General features: G+C 47.4%; 1 protein-coding gene and 1 non-coding gene across 2 annotated transcripts; one reads left to right on the plus strand and one right to left on the minus strand.

Moving 5' to 3' along the window:
• Positions 1 to 180: 180 nt before the first annotated feature.
• LOC137335559 (zona pellucida sperm-binding protein 4-like) lies at positions 181 to 13,199 on the plus strand. The gene is made up of 11 exons (XM_068000875.1): positions 181 to 298; positions 1,830 to 1,940; positions 9,866 to 9,955; positions 10,616 to 10,794; positions 10,863 to 10,960; positions 11,036 to 11,169; positions 11,249 to 11,438; positions 11,675 to 11,822; positions 11,977 to 12,049; positions 12,829 to 12,942; positions 13,016 to 13,199. The coding sequence occupies exons 1-11, from the start codon at positions 181 to 183 to the stop codon at positions 13,162 to 13,164; spliced, it is 1,404 nt and encodes a 467-aa protein (XP_067856976.1). The 3' UTR covers positions 13,165 to 13,199.
• trnav-aac (transfer RNA valine (anticodon AAC)) lies at positions 3,345 to 3,417 on the minus strand. The gene has a single exon. It is a non-coding gene; the product is annotated as a tRNA-Val (tRNA).
• Positions 13,200 to 18,603: the final 5,404 nt, after the last annotated feature.

Consider the following 18,603-nt stretch of genomic DNA (forward strand, 5'->3'; position numbering starts at 1 on the left):
ATAACAGTAGATGCTGGAAATCGTCAGCAGGTCAGACAGAATCTTTAGATACAGAAAGAGAGTTAATGTTTCAGGTCGATGACCTTTCATCTGAGCTGAGTCAGAATAAAAGCGCTTTTATTTTCTGTTTTTGAATGCAAAGCCCTGAACTCTGAGGACAAGAAAGTCTGACCGTACAATATGACCTGCCCATGCATCCAAATCGAGAATGTTGAAAATATCCAGTCAGCAGAAAACTTCGGTGGAAGAACAGATTTTGTCACTGCATGCAGCGTGCTGGAAGGACCAAAGACTAATGGTGAGCGTGGGGAATTGCCAGGATACCAAGCATTAGGATTCACTCGATATTTTTGCAGAGAGTCCGTTGATGAATTTCAGATGTAACAGCAACATATTGAAATCCAGTCGGTGTGTGAAAGAAAGTTAGTGCTGATGGAAGTGGCTGGGAGTTCAGCAGTGTGGCACCGTGTGCCCAAGCACAGCAGCTGAATCCGATTCCCAATTAGTGAACCCATCCAAAACGCCTGTTTATTTGTTTGAGGGTTTTTTTTATTCGTTCACGGGATGTGACCGTCGCTGGCGAGGCCAGCATTTATTCCCTTTCCCTAACTGCCCCTGAGAAGGTGGTGGTGAGCCGCCTTCTTGAACGGCTGCAGTCCGTGTGTTGAAGGTTCTCACACAGTGCTGTTCGTTCGTGAGTTCCAGGATTTTGACCCAGCGACGATGAAGGAACGGCGATATATTTCCAAGTCGGGATGGTGTGTGACTTGGAGGGGAATGTTCAGGTGGTATTGTTCCCATGTGCCTGCTGCTCTTGTCCTGCTAGCTGGGAGAGATCGTGGGGAGGTGCTGTCGAAGAAGCCTTGGCGAGTTGCTGCAGTGCATCCTATGGATGGTACATACTGCAGCCACTGTGCGCCCGTGGTGGCGGGAATGAATGTTTGGGGTGGTGGATGGAGTGCCAATCAAGCCTGCTGCTTTGTTCTGTATGGTGTCGAGCTTCTTGAGTGTTGTTGGAGCTGCACTCATTCAGGCAAGTGGAGAGTATTCCATCACACTCCTCACTAGTGCCTTGTAGATGGTGGAAAGGCTGTGGGGAGTCAGGAGGTGAGTCACTCGCCGCAGAATATCCAGCGTCTGACCTGCTCTTGTAGCCACAGTATTTATGTGGTTGGTCCAGTTAAGTTTCTGGTCAATGTGACCCCAAGGATGTTGATGGTTGGGGAATCGGCGATGGTAATGCCGTTGAATGTCAAAGGGACATGGTTTGATTCTCTCTTGTTGGAGACAGTCATTGCCTGGCACTTGTCTGGCGCGAATGTTACTTGCCACTTATCAGCCCAAGTCTGGATGCTGTCCAGGTCTTGCTGCATGCGGGCACCGACGGCTTCTTTATCTGAGGGGTTGCGAATGGAAATGAACACTGTGGAATCATCAGCGAACATCCCAATTCATGCCCTTATGATGGAGGGAAGGTCATTGATGGGGCCGAGGACACTGCCCTATACTGTACACTACTTTTTAAATATTACAGCTAAGCAGAGCACTTGAGCAGTCACAGCTGTGACTTTGACATTTCTCCCTCTCCTCTAGATCTCCCCGGCAACTGCCACTCACCACAATCTTCTGTAAAACTTCTCCACGAGAAAGTTCCTCGCCTCAGTTTTCAATTGAAATAACGTCCATCTCTTCAGTCACGGACAGCCCAGAGAGAGTTTCTGAGTCTCAGGTCCCACTTTGCCTCAATCCTCCTAAAAGTATCATTATAAAATGTTCTTCAGTTAATAATAATATAAATAAAAGTTCTTATCTTTTGGGGTTTTGTTCAGATTCCACGGCTTTTAAAGATCATTGCGGATATTTGACGAAGCGCCTCTTGATTGGCGGCTTCTCTTTTATTAAGATTCCGAAGCGATCATTGAGAGACCGAAAATCAAGCTGTTTGTCAGAAACACTGTTATTTCGGTACTAAAATAAGTAGTATGGGCTATTGAAGTGCTCAGGTTAGGAGTTAGAGTCTCACCTTCAACAATCAAACATTTCACTGCGAGCATTTTAATTGGAGTTCAAAGTACAACTGGTAAGTTCCATGATGCATCTACTTCTTAGTGTTCCCATGTGGGCACTTGGGTTCCTCTGGCCTTCCGTCTTGCTTGAGCAGATGCGAGTTTCGTTGTTTTCGAGGGAGAGGGGGATCTCAGCGTCAGCTGTCATGGCAAAGGGGCCGGGATGAAATCTTTAAATTGAAGGAACCAAACATACGATTATTCTTTTCTTCAAGCGGATATTCATCGGTTGCAATTTTCGTGTGGGGCAAATTTGGAAGGGAATTATACTGCCTGGTGTCACTGTGAAACGGATGAAATTCTTCAGCTTACAGATGTTAATACGCTGAAAGGTCGAGAGGCCTTTTCCAGCTCCCGTGTGGGACAAGTTTAGCTTTTGGGCCAATGGGTAAAGTGTTATTTTAATTGGTGCTAACGAATGACAAGACATTTGGCACAAACAAGAGTTCGCTGTCCATGTTTCTTAAATCATGTTCAATAAAATCAAGGATTCCCCTCAACACGTGACTGAGAATTTTATAACAGGGACCCTCCCCCCTGTTCGATGTCTTCGAGGGATAATTCAGAGTCCTCTTATGAATATTTAAGATAGGAACTTAACGACTAGCGAGCCTGGGGAGATCACTCGTTAAAGCATCAAACTTTTAAAGCGGGTAGTGATATCAGGGTCCAGTGTTCAAGCTATAAATTTTGAAACAGCTGGTAAGTTCTGCCTTTGTTGCTGAGCAACAGCTCCGGGACAGACGATGCCTGTGATGTGTTGTCAAAGCTTCGGCGGTGTCTTGTTTCCCAGGGATGGGCAGTAATGCGCTGTCTGCAGCGGGAATTGCAGCTTCCCGCCAGCAACGTGTGATTGGAGAGAGCGGGGCCGAAAGAGGGGCTTAATGTTGTTTCTGTCGTGGCCTCAATCAATCCGGGAGCTGGGGAACATCAAACATCGAAAAACTGATGTTTGTTGCCGCGGCCGCAATGCTGTCTTTAACTGTGGTTATTAACCGAAGCTGCACTTCAGGAGCCTTGAATGATCTCTCACAAATCAGCTGAAATTATTCGCAATGTGCAGCTTTGAGAGGGGCTTTCTGCACCCTCAGTTCAGGAAACGTGAGTGAGTGTTAAACACTGTCTGTATATGTGTAGTGTTTGAGTTTGTATTGAACTATACAGAGAATGGAAAATATACCTGTTCTGTGAGGTGTGGTATTTTATTCACATTTAACCACAGACTGAATTCTTGCTTTTTTCACACTTATTGAATTTTAGTGGGTCACGTTTTCAAAATGTTTCTGCCCGGTTTCGAACCTGGGACCTTTCGCGTGTTAAACAAACGTGATAACCACTGCACTACAGAAACGCTGTTGCACACGATCGTATAGGAAGCCCTCAGAAGATAGCTGCCGTCTGCAAATGCTCGCAGTGTGGGAGACGGGTCCCTTTCCCGTTCAGGGGATAAACTTCGACAAAATAGTTTACTGTATTAATTTCGCAATACTCATTAAACTCTGAAAAAAGACGAATAGTTGTTCAAATCGCCATTAATCAACTAACAACTTTTTGTTTCAGGCTGACAGAAATCCTAACTTTTTTTAATGTATTCATTCACCAGGCAGAATATAGAAAGTTCAGAGGGGATGTGAAAGAGGAAATAAGGGGGTCAAAGAGAGAGTATAAGAATAGACTGGCGGCCAACATAAAAGGGAATCCAAAAGTCTTCCACAGGCATGTAAACATTAAACGGGTCGTAAGAGCCCTACTCTGATTAGTGACCATAAAGCAGATTTACTCATGGAGGCAGAGTGGGTGGCTCAGGGACTAAATGAATACTTTGCATTTGTCTTTAACAAAGATGAAGATGCTGCCAGTCTCAGTATAGGAAGATATAGTTGAGATACCAGATGGGCGAAACATTGATAAAAAAGAGGTACTTGAAAGGCTATCTGCACTTAAAGTAGATAAGTCACCCGCTCCGGATGGGATGCATCTCAGGTTGCTGATAAAAGTAAGAGGGGAAATTGCAGAGGTACTGGCCATAATCATCCAAATATCCAAAGATACGGCGGTGGTGCAGAGGAGCGGAGAATTGCAAATGTTACACCCTTGTTCAAGAAAGAGTGCAAGGGTGAACCCAGCAACAAGAGGCCAGTCAGGTAACCTCAGTATTGGGGAAACTTTTAGAAACGATAATCCGGGACAGAATTCACAATCACTTGCACGAGTGTGGATTGATTAGGGAAAGCCGGCACGGATTAGTTAAAGGCAAAACGAGTTTAACTAACCTGATGGAATATTTTGATGAGATAACAGAGAGGGTAGATGAAGGCAATGCAGTTGATACGGTGTATATGGACTTTAAAAAGGCATTTAATAAAGTGCCCCACTGTAGGCTTATCAGTAAGATTGCGGCCCATGGATAAAGGGGGCAATAGAAACATGGATACAGAATTGGCTAAGGGACAGGAAACAGAAAGTAGTGGTGAGCGGTTGTTTTGTGGACTGGAGGGAGGTGTACAGTGTTGTTCCCCAGGGGTTAGTGATGGGACCACTGCTTTTCTTGATATATATTAATGACTTGGACTTGGGTGTACTGGGCACAACTTCAAAATTTGCAGATGACACAAAATTTGGAATGGCGGTAAACACTGTGAAGGATAGTGATACATCTCAAGAGGCGATAGACAGACTGGCTGCATGGCGGACACATGGCAGATGAAATTTAACGCAGAAACATGCATAGTGATACATTTCGGTAGGAAGAACGAGGAGAGGCAATATAAACTAGAGGGCACAAATCTAAAAGGGGCACAGGTTCAGAGAGTTCTGGGGGTTTATGTGCACAAATCGTTGAAGGTGGCAGAGCAGGTTGAGAAAGCCGTTAAAAATCATACGGGATCCTGGGCTTTATAAATAGAGGCATAGAGTAAAAAAGCATGGACGTTATGATGAACCTTTATCAAACACTGGTTTGGCCACAACTAGAGTATTGTGTCCAGTTCTGTGCACCGCACTTTAGGAAAAATGTGAAGGCCTTCAAGAGGGTGCAGAAAAGATTTACTGGAATGATTCCAGGGATGAGAGACTTTAGTTACTTGGATAGACTGGAGAAGTTGCGTTGTTCTCCTTGGAACAGAGACGGTTGCGAGTAGAATTAATTAAGGTATTCAAAATGATGATGGGTCTAGACAGAATAGATGGAGAGAAACTGTTCTCATTGGCAGAAGGGTCAAGAAACAGAGGACATAGATTTCAGGTGACTGGCAAAAGAACCAAAGGTGACATGAGGAAAAACTTCTTTACACAGCGAATGGTTAGGACCTGGAATGCACTGCCCGAGGGGGTGGTGGAGGCAGATTCAATCATGGCCTTCAAAAAGGAACTGGATAATTACTTGAAAGGAAAAGAATTGCACAGCTACGGGGAAACGGTGGGGGAGTGGGACGAGCTGGATTGCTGTTATATAGAGCCGAATGGCCCCCTTCCGTGCTGCAACCTTTCTCCGAAATCTATGATTTCATGGGAAGTGACCGTCGCTGGCAATGCCAGCATTTATTGTGTATCCCTAATTGGCCTTGAGAAGGTGGCGGTGAGCCGTCTTCAGGAACCGCTGAAGTCCGTGTGGTGAAGGTTCTCCCACAGTGCAGTTAGGCAGGTAGTTCTAGGATTTTGACCCAGCGCCAAGTGAGCATGGTGTGTGACATGGAGGGGAACGTGCAGGCGCCTGCTGCTCTTGTCCTTCTAGCTGGTAGAGGTCGCGGGTTTGGGTGGTGCTGTCGAAGAAGCCTTGGCGAATTGCATTGCTACAGTGCATCTTGTAGATGGTACACACTGCAGCCACGGTGCGCTGGAGGGAGTGAATGTTAAAGATGGTGGATAGGGTGCCAATTAATCGGGCTGCTTTGTCCTGGATGGCGCCTAGCTTCTTGATTGTTGTTGAAGATGCATTCGTCCAGGCATGTGGAGGGTATTCCATCACACTCCTGACTTGTGCCTTGTAGATGGTAGAAAGATTTTGGAGAGTCATGAGCTGAGTCACTCGCCGTAGAATGCCCAGCCTCTGACCTGCTATTGTAGCCACAGTATTTAAGTTTTTTTTATATATATTCGTTCATGGGATGTGGGCGTCGCTGGCGAGGCCAGCATTTATTGTCCATCCCTAATCACCCTTGAGTGGTGGTGGTGAGCCGCTTTCTTGAACCGCTGCAGTCCGTGTGGTGAAGGTTCTCCCACAGTGCTGTTAGGCAGGGAGTTCCAGTATTTTCACCCAACAGTGATGAAGGAACGGCGATATATTTCGAGGTCGGGATGGTGTGTGACTTGGAGGGGAACGTGCAGGTGGTATTGTTCCCATGTGCCTGCTGCCATTGCCATTATTGGTGGAAAAGGTCGTAGGTTTGGGAGGTGCTGTCGAAGAAGCCTTGGCGAATTGCTGCAGTGCATCCCAAAGATTGTACACATTGCAGCCACTGTGGGTCGGTGGTGAAGGGAGTGAATGTTTAGGGTGGTGTATGGGTGCCAATCAAGCGGGCGGCTTTGTCCTGGATGGTGTCGAGCTTCTTGAGTGTTGTTGGAGCTCCACTCATGCAGGCCAGTGGACAGTATTCCATCATACTCCTGACTTGTGCCTTGTATATGGGGAAAGGCTTTGGGAGTCAGGAGGTGAGTCGCTCGCCGCAGAATACTCAGCGTCTGACCTGCTCTTGGAGCCGCACTATTTATATGGATGGTCCAATTAAGTTTCTGATCAATGGTGAACCCAGGATGTTGATGGTGGGGGATTCGGCGATGTTAATGCCGTTTAATGTCAAGGGGAGGTGGTTCGACTCTCTCTTGTTGGAGATGGTCATTGCCTGGCACTTGTCTGGCGCCAATGTTACTTGGCACTTATCAGCCCAAGCCTGGATGTTGTCGAGGTCTTGCTGAATGCTGGCTCGGACTGCTTCATTATTTGAGGGATTGCGAATGGAACTGAACACTGCGCAATCATCAGCGAACGTCACCATTTCTGACCTTATGATGGAAGGAAGGTCATTGATGAAACAGCTGAAGATGGTTGGGCCTAATGCACTGCCCTGAAGAACTCCTGCAACAATGTCTTGGGGGTGAGATGATTGGCCTCCGACAACCACTCCCATCTTCCTTTGTGCTAGGTATAAATCCAGCCACTCGAGAGTTTCCCCCTGATTCCCATTGACTTCAATTTTATTAGGGTTCCTTGGTGCCACACTCGGTCAAATGCTGCCTTGATATCAAGGGTCTGTACCTCTCACCTCACCTCTGGAATTCAGCTCTTTTGTCCATGTTTGGACCAAGGCTGCAGTGAGGTCTGGAGCTGAGTGGTCCTGGCGGAACCCAAACGAGCATCGGTGAGCAGTTTATTGGTGAGTAAGTGCCGCTTAATAGCATTGTTGACGACACCTTCGATCACTTTGCTGATGATCGAGAGTAGACTAATGGGGCGGTAATTGGCCGGATTGGATTTGTCCTGCTTTTTTGGACAGGACATACCTGGGCAATTTTTCACATTGTCGGGTAGATGCCAGTGCTGTAGCTGTACTGGAACAGCTTGGCGAGAGGGGCGGCTAGTTCTGGAGCACAAGACTTCAGCACGACAGCCGGGATGTTGTCCGGGCCCATCGCCTTTGCTGTATCCAGTGCACTCCAGCCGTTCCTTGATATCACGTGGAGTGAATCGAGTTTGCTGAAGATTGGCTTCTGTGATTTTGGAGATATCGGAAGGAGGCCCAGATGGATCATCCACACGGCACTTCTGGCCGAAGATGGTTGCAAACGCTTCAGCCTTGTCTTTTGCACTCACGTGCTGGGCTCTGCCATCATTGAGGATGGGGAGGTTTACAGGGCCTACTCCTCCCATGACTTGTTTAATTATCCACCACCAGTCACGACTGGATGTGGCAGGACTGCAGAGCTTTGATCTGATCCGTTGGTTGTGGAATCGCTTAGCTCTGTCTATAGCATGTTGCTTCCGCTGTTTAGCTTGCATGTAGTCCTGAGTTGTAGCTTCACCAGGTTGAAACCTCATTATTTGGACGCCTGGTGTTGCTCCTGGCATGCTCTTCTACACTCCTCATTGAACCAGGGTTGATCCACTGGCTTGTTGGTAATGGTAGAGTGAGGGATATGCCGATCCATGAGATAACAGATTTTGCTGCTGCTGATGGCCCACAGCAACTCATGGATGCCCAGTTTTGAGCTGCTGGATCTGTTCTGCATCTATCCCATTTAGCACAATGGTAGTGTCACACAACACGTTGGATGGTATCCTCAGTGCGAAGACGGGACTTCGTCACCATGAGGACTGTGCAGTGGTGTCATGGAACAGATGCATTTGCGACAGGTAGATTGGTGAGGACGAGGTCAAGTAAGTTTTTCCCTCGTGTTGGTTCGCTCAACACCCAACGCAGGCCCACTCTCGCAGCAATATCCTTCAGGACTCGACCAGCTCGGTCAGTAGTGGACATTAAAGTCTCCCACCCAAAGTACAATCTGTGCCACTGCTACCCTCATTGCTTCCTCCAAGTGGTGCTCAACATGGAGGATAACTGATATCATCAGCTGAGGGAGGACGGTAGCTGGTAATCAGCAGGAGGTTTCCTTGCCCATGTTTGACCTTATGCCATGAGTTTTCATGGGGTCCAGAGTCAATGTTGAGGACTCCCAGGGCCACTCCCTCCTGACTGTATATCACTGTACCGCCACCTCTGGTCGGATCTGTCCTGCCGGTGGGACAGGACATACCCAGGGATGGTGATGGAAGAATCTGGGACGTTGGCTGAAAAGCATGATTTTGTGAGCATGGCTGTGTCAGGCTCTTGCTTGACTCGTCTGTGGGACAGCTCCCCCAATTTTGGCACAAGTCTCCAGATGTTCGTGAGGAGGACTTTGCGGGGTCGACTGGGCTTGTTTTGACCTTTGTCGTGTCCCATGCCGAGTGGTCCGTCCGGTTTAATTCTTATTATGACTTTTTTTTCAGCGGGATTTTTCAGCTGAGTTGCTTGCTGGGCCATTTCAGAGGGCAATTAAGAATCAACCACATTGCTGTGGGTCTGGAGTCACATATCGGCCAGACCGGGTCAGGACGGCAGGCTTCCTTCTTTGAAGGATATTCGTGAAGCAGATGTGTTTTCACGACAATCCGGTAGTTTCACAGCAACCTATTACTGATACCAGTATTTTAATTCCAGATTTTATTTAATTAATTGAAATTAAATTCCTCAGCTGCCGTGGCGGGATTTGAACTTATGACTTGGAGAATTATTCAGCCAGGCCTGCTGGATTACTATTTCAGTAACATCACCACTCTGCTACCGTATCGTATCTGGACAATAACATATTGATTTCACTCTGTTTATTAATTAGTATTGAAAAACCCGCATTCCGACCGGTCACACGGAGATGGGGCCTATTTTTAATAAACTATTAAAGGTGACGTTGGTTCTAAAAAATAAAGGTGACTAAAAAAGCAAAAAAAAACACAAATAATGCGATTTGGTTCCAGTTTGGTTGTGATGAAGAAATACAGTTGTCGTTGGACCCAGTCTCACCTTTATTCTGCCATTAAAAACAGGCCCATCCGTGTGAGCCGTGCGAATGCGGGTTGATGTTCGGGAGACCGTGGGCCACGGACTCTGCCTCAGGCTGATTGGGACATTCCGTTACTGCGGGTTAAACAGCGCTGCTATAAAAAGGGGGAGTCGGCTTTCCATTATCACTTACTTAGGAGAGTTCGCTTGTTATAATGGAGGGGTTGGGGATTCTTGTTTTGTTATTTGTTGTAATCTGTTCAGCTCAGCCGCCCTCTCTTCTTTTCCCCGCCGATAAATGTTTGTTGTCTCCTAAAAACCGCAAAGACTGCGGATTTCCGGGAATTGAAGCAAGTGAGTGTGTGCAGAGAGGCTGCTGCTTCGATGCGGGGAATCGAGATGCGCCGCCGTGTTTCTATTCACTGGACAATTTGCCAGGTGGGTGTATTCTTGGTCCGTCTATATTCTGGGCCAGGACTTTCCAGGGTCACCCACAATCCAGCTGCACGCGGTTTCCCTGGACAGTTTTATCTCTCTCCTTGTCCTACGACGCCAGTTCGAAATTCAAACGTTTCCAGTCCGGAGAGTAGAACCGGTGGTGGGATTGGGAGCTTCCAATCCCGCAGAGTAGATTTGATGGGATTGGGGCGTGGCTGTTAATCAGATACAGAAAGGGCAATAGTTAATCGCCTTTTGACCCAGTATCTGCAGTTCGAATCATTCTACTGTTGCTCGATAACTTGGGAGTCACACTGAGGAAGGGCAGAGTGAACGAGCTCCGGCCCCTGTTGCCACTGACCATTTGGATTTGATATTTGATTTATATCGGAGATGCGGGCAATTTAAATCCAAGCAGCGCGGTGTTGAGCTGTAGTTGGTCCACTGGTTTCCATTAGACAGATAATGGGGTTGGATAGAAATTTAAACATGGATGGGGTTTGTCCCCCTCCCGGTAACGGTTCCCTTGACCCTCCCCGTGGGGCAACTAACCGCCTTTCATTGACTCTCTTGCAGTCTGTACCAAGGATGGGCGGGTCCTAATCGCGATCTCCAAGGATTTGACGATGCTTCCTGTAAACCTGACAACGGTCCATCTGAAGGATGCAGACGGAGCTGAGTGCAGTCCAACCGTGGCCTCTGCAGACACTGTGCTCTTTCAGTTCGCAGTCACTGAATGTGGTGCTACTCAGCGGGTAGGTATTGCGGGCTGGGAGCCCATCAATGGCTCAGTTCGGGACTGATGGTCTTCTGTCTCTTGTAGCTGGACGGCGTGAACATCCTGTATGAAACGGATGTGTTGGGTGAGTTTGAGATCTTGGATGGCGCTTTGGGATCAGTGACCCGGGACAGCCCTTTCAGGTGAGAATAGGAGCACATTCAGCGGGTAGAGACAGTGAGGAGCTGAATTCTCCAGCCGTGTCCGTTCTGTTGCAGGCTCCATGTCCAGTGCAGTTACAAGGGAAGCCAGGAGTCTGATCTGCAGGTGAAGCCCAGAGTTTACACCCTTTCTCCACCACTGCCTGCCACTGAGGCCGGGATCCTGCTTCTGGAGCTGAGAATAGCGAGAGGTAACGAGTGCTCGCTGATGGCTAGTGTCCAACTTCAGGCTCTCCAAATCGTGCCCGCCCGTCATCTTTCTCTTTTCAGATGGTGGCTACCGGAGCTGGTACGTGGCCAGTGACTACCCGATCCTGAGTGTGCTCCGGGACCCCGTGTTTGTGGAGGTTCGTGTTCTGAATCGGAACGATCCGTCCCTTGTGCTGCTGCTCAATGACTGCTGGGCGACCCCCACCCCCGAGCCGTATTCGGGGCTCCGATGGGACCTCCTGGTGGAGAGGTAAGGGATCGAGTGAGGGGGCTTGAGGCAGTGTGGGGATTGGGGAGGGGGCGACATGGGCGGGGATTAATACAGAAATCTTTACTTCAGTCCGGGTTAGTGATTGGGGAAATATTCCTTCGAAGGTGACATTTTGGTCCATTCTCCGGAATAATTGGGTTGATGTAAACCTATAACCGTGTGGCCATCTATTGGAAGTCTCCTCTCCCCGTGACGCCTCTCTGTCTCTGTTCCAGGTGCCCCTTTGCTGGTGATAACTACAAAACCCGCCTCCTACCAGTAAACGCTGCTTCCCATTTGCTGTTCCCAACTCACCATAATCGTTTTGTAGTCAGCACGTTCGCTTTCTGGGACCGAGTTTCGGGCCGGGCTCTGACCGGGGAGGTGAGTTTCCTTCAGTGCTTCTTTCCCGGTCAGTTTGTATCACTTGTTCCCTGGCTCTTAATAAGTGAGCAGGCCTCCGTTGGTCGGTTGACTGTAGAAGCATTAATCTGACTGTAACCTGTGGGATTGACCATACCGCACTGTCCCTTTGCAGGTTTATTTCCACTGTAGTGCTGAGGTTTGCTACCCTTCCACCCGAGAGAACTGCACGGCTCCCTGCAGACCCAGTAAGTACCTGTGATCTGACTAGAAACTAACCCCTCATGGGGAGGGGTGGGTGTGGGACATCTGGACATGGGGCTCCCTCAGCAAGTGGCCGAGCACTGGGCACAGGGTGAGTGTCCCGAATCTGGCGGATCTGGGAACTTGTCCAGTTACATTCGTTGCAGGTTTCCGTTAGACCAGCAATCTAGGTCAGCGGGTCTGAGCACATCTTGCACCAGGTCAGTAATTGTGAAGGATGCTCTAATCCTTGAGCTGGGATGAATGAAGTATTTTTGGTTCCTTGCTACTTGCCCGGATGCTGAGCTGTCCTAATTGCCGATCCCTGAGGAGCAAAATCCCCATTGTTGGCACGGGTGTGTTCCACATCCGGTTCAGAAGAGTCCACCCTTGGCCTTGGAGAACATTTAACCGGCATCTAATTGTCCTCTTTGACACCGGGCCTTCAGGGTGGAACCGAACGGATGTCCCGGGGCCCGACACCTGGCCAATTGTCAAAGTCTCATGAAACTGCGGGTCAAAGTAATGCATCAAACAGTGTCTCTTCACCAGGAGACCAGACTGGCCATTGTGGCGGCAGCAATTGCAAACTCTGCTCAGATGCCGCGTCCTTCTGAGAATCGGTTTGGTGAGAACCAGATGCAATTATAGCCCGAACTCTCAACTCTGTCCGGTACCCAGGGCCTTGATGTTTTTTGCATGAGGCCATCTGATTCAGGATTTGCAGAGAGCTGAAGATTTCATCATTCACCATAAACTGTCTCTTGTTCTCCTTGTCCCCCAGAAAGGCGAAGAAGCGCCGATGACCGGTCTGGGGTCTTGGTGACCGCTGATGGACCCATCCTTTTCCTGGAAGGAGAAGCGAGATTGGCTGCTCGAATCCACCAGGACGAGAAAGGTAAGCAGTAAGCTCCATTTGTGTCTAGTGATTGAGTAACTGGTGCCCATCTAACCCTGGATTCTCCCCACAGATACTGCTGTTGATTCACCCTCCCGTGTTCCTGGATTGGCGATTGGGGTAGCGCTGCTCTCCGTGGCCCTGTTGGTCGGGACTGTTGCTATGTGGAAAATGGAGCCTGGCCGCAGGGTGGGCTCCGAGTGCAGCTCCATGGAACTGTAGATGTCTGTTGGATAATAAACTCCTGTTATAGATGATTGCAGGTCTCGTGTTATCTTCCAAATGCTCGCTGGATTTTACTCTTTGCAGTGAGTTAACTTGGTGCCTGGTTTGAGAATTTTGTGCAGCATCCGACGGCTGCAGCCAACAATTACCCCTGCCCCCACCCCCACCATTCGGATTGAGATCCGGGGCAAAGTTGCGGTGGGTTTGTCGTAAAATGGTGTCGGGCAGGAATGACTGGTTCATTTGCCTCTAACTCTGATCCTGTGGGTTGGTCCTGGGCCCATGTCTCTGGAATTACCTATTCCCTGTGGGCATCGATTGACCAGTTTGCCAAGCCTGAAGTGTTGGGCTCTCCTCGCATGCCTGCTGGCTGCTGGTCTCTCCAACTTTTGGAACAGGAGAATGGACCAGATGAATATGTGGCTGCAGGGATGGTGTGGGAGGGATTTAAGTTCCTGAGACATTGGGACCGGTTCTGCGGAAGGTGGGACCTGTACAAGTGGGATGGGCTACGTCGGAGCAGGACCAGGACCGATGTCCTCGTGAAGGTGTTTGCCAGTGCTGTTGGGGATGGGAATTTGAGCAGGGAGGCGGAGGAGGTTGAAACAAGACAGAACGGGAAGAAGCAATAGTGGAAGGCAGAAAAAACAAATAGGCTCATAGTGTAAAATAATACTAAGATGGCTAGCAATCTTCAAAACCAGTCTAAAGCCGTTGTCTTAATGTGCAGAGCATTCGCAATAAGGTAGATGTGTTAAATGCAGATCGATATTAACGGGTATAATATAGTTGCGGTTATGGAGACATAGTTGCAGGGTGACAAAGGATGGGTACTGAACATCCACGGGTATTCAATATTTAGGAACGACAGGTAAAAAGGGGAAAGGAGGTGGGGTAGCGTTGCTAGTAAAGGAGGAAATCAATGCAATAGTAAGGAAGGATATTTTAACCGAAAATCAGGATGTGGAATCTCTATGGGTGGAGCTAAAACACCAAGGGGCAGAAAGCGTCGGTGGGGGTTGTCTATTGCCCCCTCCCCCCAAGCTGTAGGGGAGGGCATTAAACCGAAAATTAGGGACGCATGCAAGAAGGGTACAACTATAATCATGGGTGACTTTAATTTACACATCGATTGGTCAAACTAAATTAGCAATAATACTGTGGGGGAGGAATTCCTTGAGTGTGTACGTGATGGATTTCTAGACCAATATGTTGAACCAACTAGAGAACAGACGATCCTAGAATGGGTATTATGCAATGAGAAAGGATTAATTAACAATCTTGTTGTGCGGGGTCCCTGAAGGAAGAGCAACCACAACTTGATAGAATTCCTCATTAAGATGGAGAGTGAAGTAGTTGAATCCGAAACTAGGGTCCTGGATCTAAATAAAGGAAATTACGAAAGTATGAGGTGTTAGTTGGCCAGGATAGATTGGGGAACTTTACTAAAAGGGATGACGGTCTGGAGGCAATGGCTAATATTTAAAGAATCGTGTGCACGAATTACAACAATTATTCATTCCTGTCTGGCGCAAAAATAAAACAGGAAAGATGGCTCAACCGTGGCTTGCAAAAGAAATTAGGGATAGTATTAGATCCGAAGAGGAGACATATAAAATTGCCAGAAAAAGCCGCAAGCCTGAGGATTAGGAGCAGTTTAGAATTCAGCAAAGGAGGACAAAGAGATTGATTATGAGGGGAAAGACAGAGTAAACTAGCAGGGAACATAAAAACTGACTGTAAAAGCTTCTATAAAAATATGTCAAGAGAAAAAGATTGGTGAAGACAAATGTAGGTTCCTTACAGTCAGAAATGGGAAGTTATAATTGGGAACAAAGAAATGGCAGAACAATTAAACACATACTTTTTGTTCTGTCTTCACAAAGTAGGATACAAATAACCTTCCAGAAATGTTAGGGAACCAAGGGCCTAGTGAGGGACAAACTGAAGGAAACAAGTATTAGTTTTAAAAAAATAGTGCTCGGCAAATTAATGGGGCGAAAGGCTGAAAAATCCCCAGGGCCTGCTAATCTCCAACCCAGAGTACAAAACGAAGTGGCCCTGGAAATCGTGGATGCATTCGTGATCATCTACCAAAATTCTATAGACTCCTGAACGGTTCCTACAGATTGGAAGGTGGCAAATGTAACTCCACCATTTAAAAAAGGAGGGAGAGAAAAAACAGGGAATTACGACCAGTTCGCCTAACATCAGTCGTGGGGAAAATGCTCGTCAATTTTAAAAGATGTTAATGCAGAACACTTGGAAGGCATCAATGGGATTGGACAAAGTCAGCATAGATTTGTGAAAGGGAAATCATGCTGAACAAATCTACTGGAGTTTTTTGAGGATGTAACTAGTAGAATAGATAGGGGAGAACCAGTAGATGTGGTGTACTTGGATTTTCAGAAGGCTTTTGATAAGGTCCCACACAAGATGTCGCGTGCAAAATTTAAGCACATGGGATTGGGGGGAATAGACTGGCATGGATTGAGAATTGGTTGACAGACAGGAAACAGTAGGAATGAACGGGTCTTTTTCCGAGTGGCAGGCAGTGACCAGTGGGGTACCGTAGGGATCACTGCTTGTGCCCCAGCTAGTCACAATATATATCAGTCTGGTAAACCTTCGTTGCACTCCCTCCATGGCAAGGACATCCTTCCTCACATAAAGAGACCAAAACTGCACACAATACTCCAGATATTGGTGTGGCCTCACCAAGGCCCTGTATCAATGCAGTAAGACGACCCTGTTCCTGTACTCAAATCCTCTTGCAATGAAGGCCAACATACCATTCACCTTCCTAACTGCTTGCTGCACCTGAATGCTCGCTTTCAGCGACTGGTGTCCAAGGACACCCAGGTCTCCTTGCACTTCCCAATCTATCACCATTCAGATAACAATCTCTCTTTATTTTTACAACCAAAGTGGATAACATCACATTTATCCACGTTATACTGCATCTGCCATGTTCTTGCCCACTCACCCAACTTGTCGAAATCAAATTGCACAATATATGATATGGATGAGGGAACGGAATGTAACATTTCCAAGTTTGAAGACGACACAAAGCTGGGGTGAAATGTGAGCTGTGAGGAGGATGCAAAGAGGGTCCAATGTGTCGTTGTGGACAATGCAAGGACAAATCAAGTATGAAAATACTCAACTGGGAAGAGATAATTTCAGCGAGTTGAAAAGGGATCGGGTCCAGGTGGATTGGAATCAAAGATAGACAGGTAAAACAGTAAATGAGCAATGGGAGGCTTTGAGTGAGGAGATAGTTCGGGTACAGACTGGACACATTCTTACTCGGGGAAAGTTAGGGCATGCAAAACTAGAGCTCCCTGGATGACAACAGAGTATTTGAGACAGCATTTTGTACATTCTGACTACCAATGTCCGGACAGGTGTGCCGGCGGTTATCAACCACAACCTCGTCACCTGCACGCTGACAGATAAAAAGCGGCCACATTCTGCTTCAGTGAGACGAAATCCGAGAGCGGTTTCAAGGTCCATTGCAATTGCAAGTAGAATGCGTTCAGAGGACGTGAGATCATTGAGATACCTCCAAACACCCTGCCAGTTTGAACAGCAGCTCAACATCAAAAGTCTGGGGGGAAAAAAATGAGGGCTCGTCCGGGATTTGAACCCGGGATCTCTCACATATTTCAAGTAACAAACCCGAAGCGAGAATCATAGCCCTGGACCAACGAGCCCGCTGGAAAAAAAAACAACAAGCATTAATTTCTGACTATAAGCGGCCACTTTCCCCAAATCTCCCTTAAAGTACCGGAAATAAAAATGTGTCCGTACATTCGTGAAGAATCATAAAGCCATTGTCTTCTCTGTTGGGTTTTGTTTAGGTCTCCCGACGCTGATATAGAGGATTAGGGACAGTTGATGAGTTAATGGTTGTAACGGTGCAGATACTCCGGTGTAACGGTGCAGATATCCCAGTGTGAGGGTGCAGATACACCACTGTGAGGGTGCAGATACTCTGCTGCAAAGGTGCAGATGCTCGGATTTAAAGGTGCAGATGCTCCGGTGTCATGGTGCAGATATTCCGGTGTAACGGTGCAAATACTCGGATTTCAGGGGGCAGATACTCGGATGCAGGGATTTGTTGCCGCGACTGAAATGCGGCTTAGAACTGTTGTTATTATCCAAGGCAGCGCTGCAGGATCCTTTCATGATCTCTCACAAATCAACTGAAACCCATCGGAATGTGAATACAATTTTGCGTTTCCAAAATAAAAGGGGGTGACATTCATTGTGGAAACAGTCTGGCGTCGGTCACTGCAGAAATATCCATGTCAGAGTGAAGCGGCTCTCCTGCAACCTTCGGACCTTGTCTGTCAAGAAGAATTCAGATTTCCGCGAAGCCAATCACAGGTCAAATGGTGGAAGATCGGCCGTGCTCAGCTGGCCATCGAAACCGGGCATTTGTTTTGCAGCCAAAACAAACATCAGAACCAGGAAATGCGAGACCATGAAAATAAAAGTTTCCCTACCGTCCTTGGGTGGGATCGAAGCACCAACCTTTCGGTTAACAACGGAACGCGCTAACCGATTGCGCCACAGAGACAGCATACGTTTGCTGTTGAACTACTGATTCAACGAACTAAAAATTCAGGTTGCAGCGATCAAAATAAATTCTTTCTACTATCGGTTCACTTTTCCAAAATAAAGTGTGTGAAGTTTGCACGACCGAAAATCTGTGCTCTATTATTCCTGAACATTAAACTCACTTTGCCATTAAACACCTGTATGTTGGAAGGCTCAGTCCCCTCGTGGTCGAGAGGATTGATTTCTCGAGCTGTGATTCGCCATTCTCGATTCAAGTAATATTCAGGTTTGCTGAAAATGAGATGAGATGAAATGAGCAGGTCCGACGAGCAGGTCTGTGACACGACTCGGTGTTTACAAAGATGTCTCTTGCACTTACAGTGAAGCCGACGGCAGTTTTCACTCTTAAACCAGTAACCATGATGTTCAGAAAACGTGTGGCCGAGACAAACTCGATTTCAGCGCAGTGACACTGGGTCAGAGTAAAGTTCAGTTCATGCGATTGCCGAGTGGCGAGAAGGTGGATTTGGAACTCCTGTGCGGCTGCACTGCGAGTTGTCCAGATCTGCTTGGAGCGATATTCACTTAAATTCATCACTGACAGGGACAATTTGATTCCAAGATTCTTTTTCTCTGCTGCTTGGTGAGATTTCAAAAGTTGTAAACGATGCATACCGACCCCAAACTCGTCACTTCCACTCTGACAGATGTAACGCGGTCACACTCTTCACTTCAGTAAGATGAAAGCCGGGAGCGATTTCACGGTCGAATGCAATGGCGAACGAAACTCAGTCCAAGAAAGTGCAGGTCATTGAGGTGCTTTTAAATTCCTGATTGTTTGCACTGAACGTCTTCCCAATGCGTTTAAGA

This window comes from Heptranchias perlo, chromosome 20, assembly GCF_035084215.1.
Source record: "Heptranchias perlo isolate sHepPer1 chromosome 20, sHepPer1.hap1, whole genome shotgun sequence".
Classification (NCBI taxonomy): domain Eukaryota; kingdom Metazoa; phylum Chordata; class Chondrichthyes; order Hexanchiformes; family Hexanchidae; genus Heptranchias; species Heptranchias perlo.

Excerpts from the sequence above, each read along its gene's own strand:
- LOC137335559 (XM_068000875.1), top strand. The coding sequence starts at position 181 with ATGACCTGCCCATGCATCCAAATCGAGAATGTTGAAAATATCCAGTCA. Across the intron at positions 12,050-12,828 it reads CACGGCTCCCTGCAGACCCA|AAAGGCGAAGAAGCGCCGAT; the intron begins GTAAGTACCTGT and ends CTTGTCCCCCAG. Across the intron at positions 12,943-13,015 it reads AATCCACCAGGACGAGAAAG|ATACTGCTGTTGATTCACCC; the intron begins GTAAGCAGTAAG and ends TTCTCCCCACAG.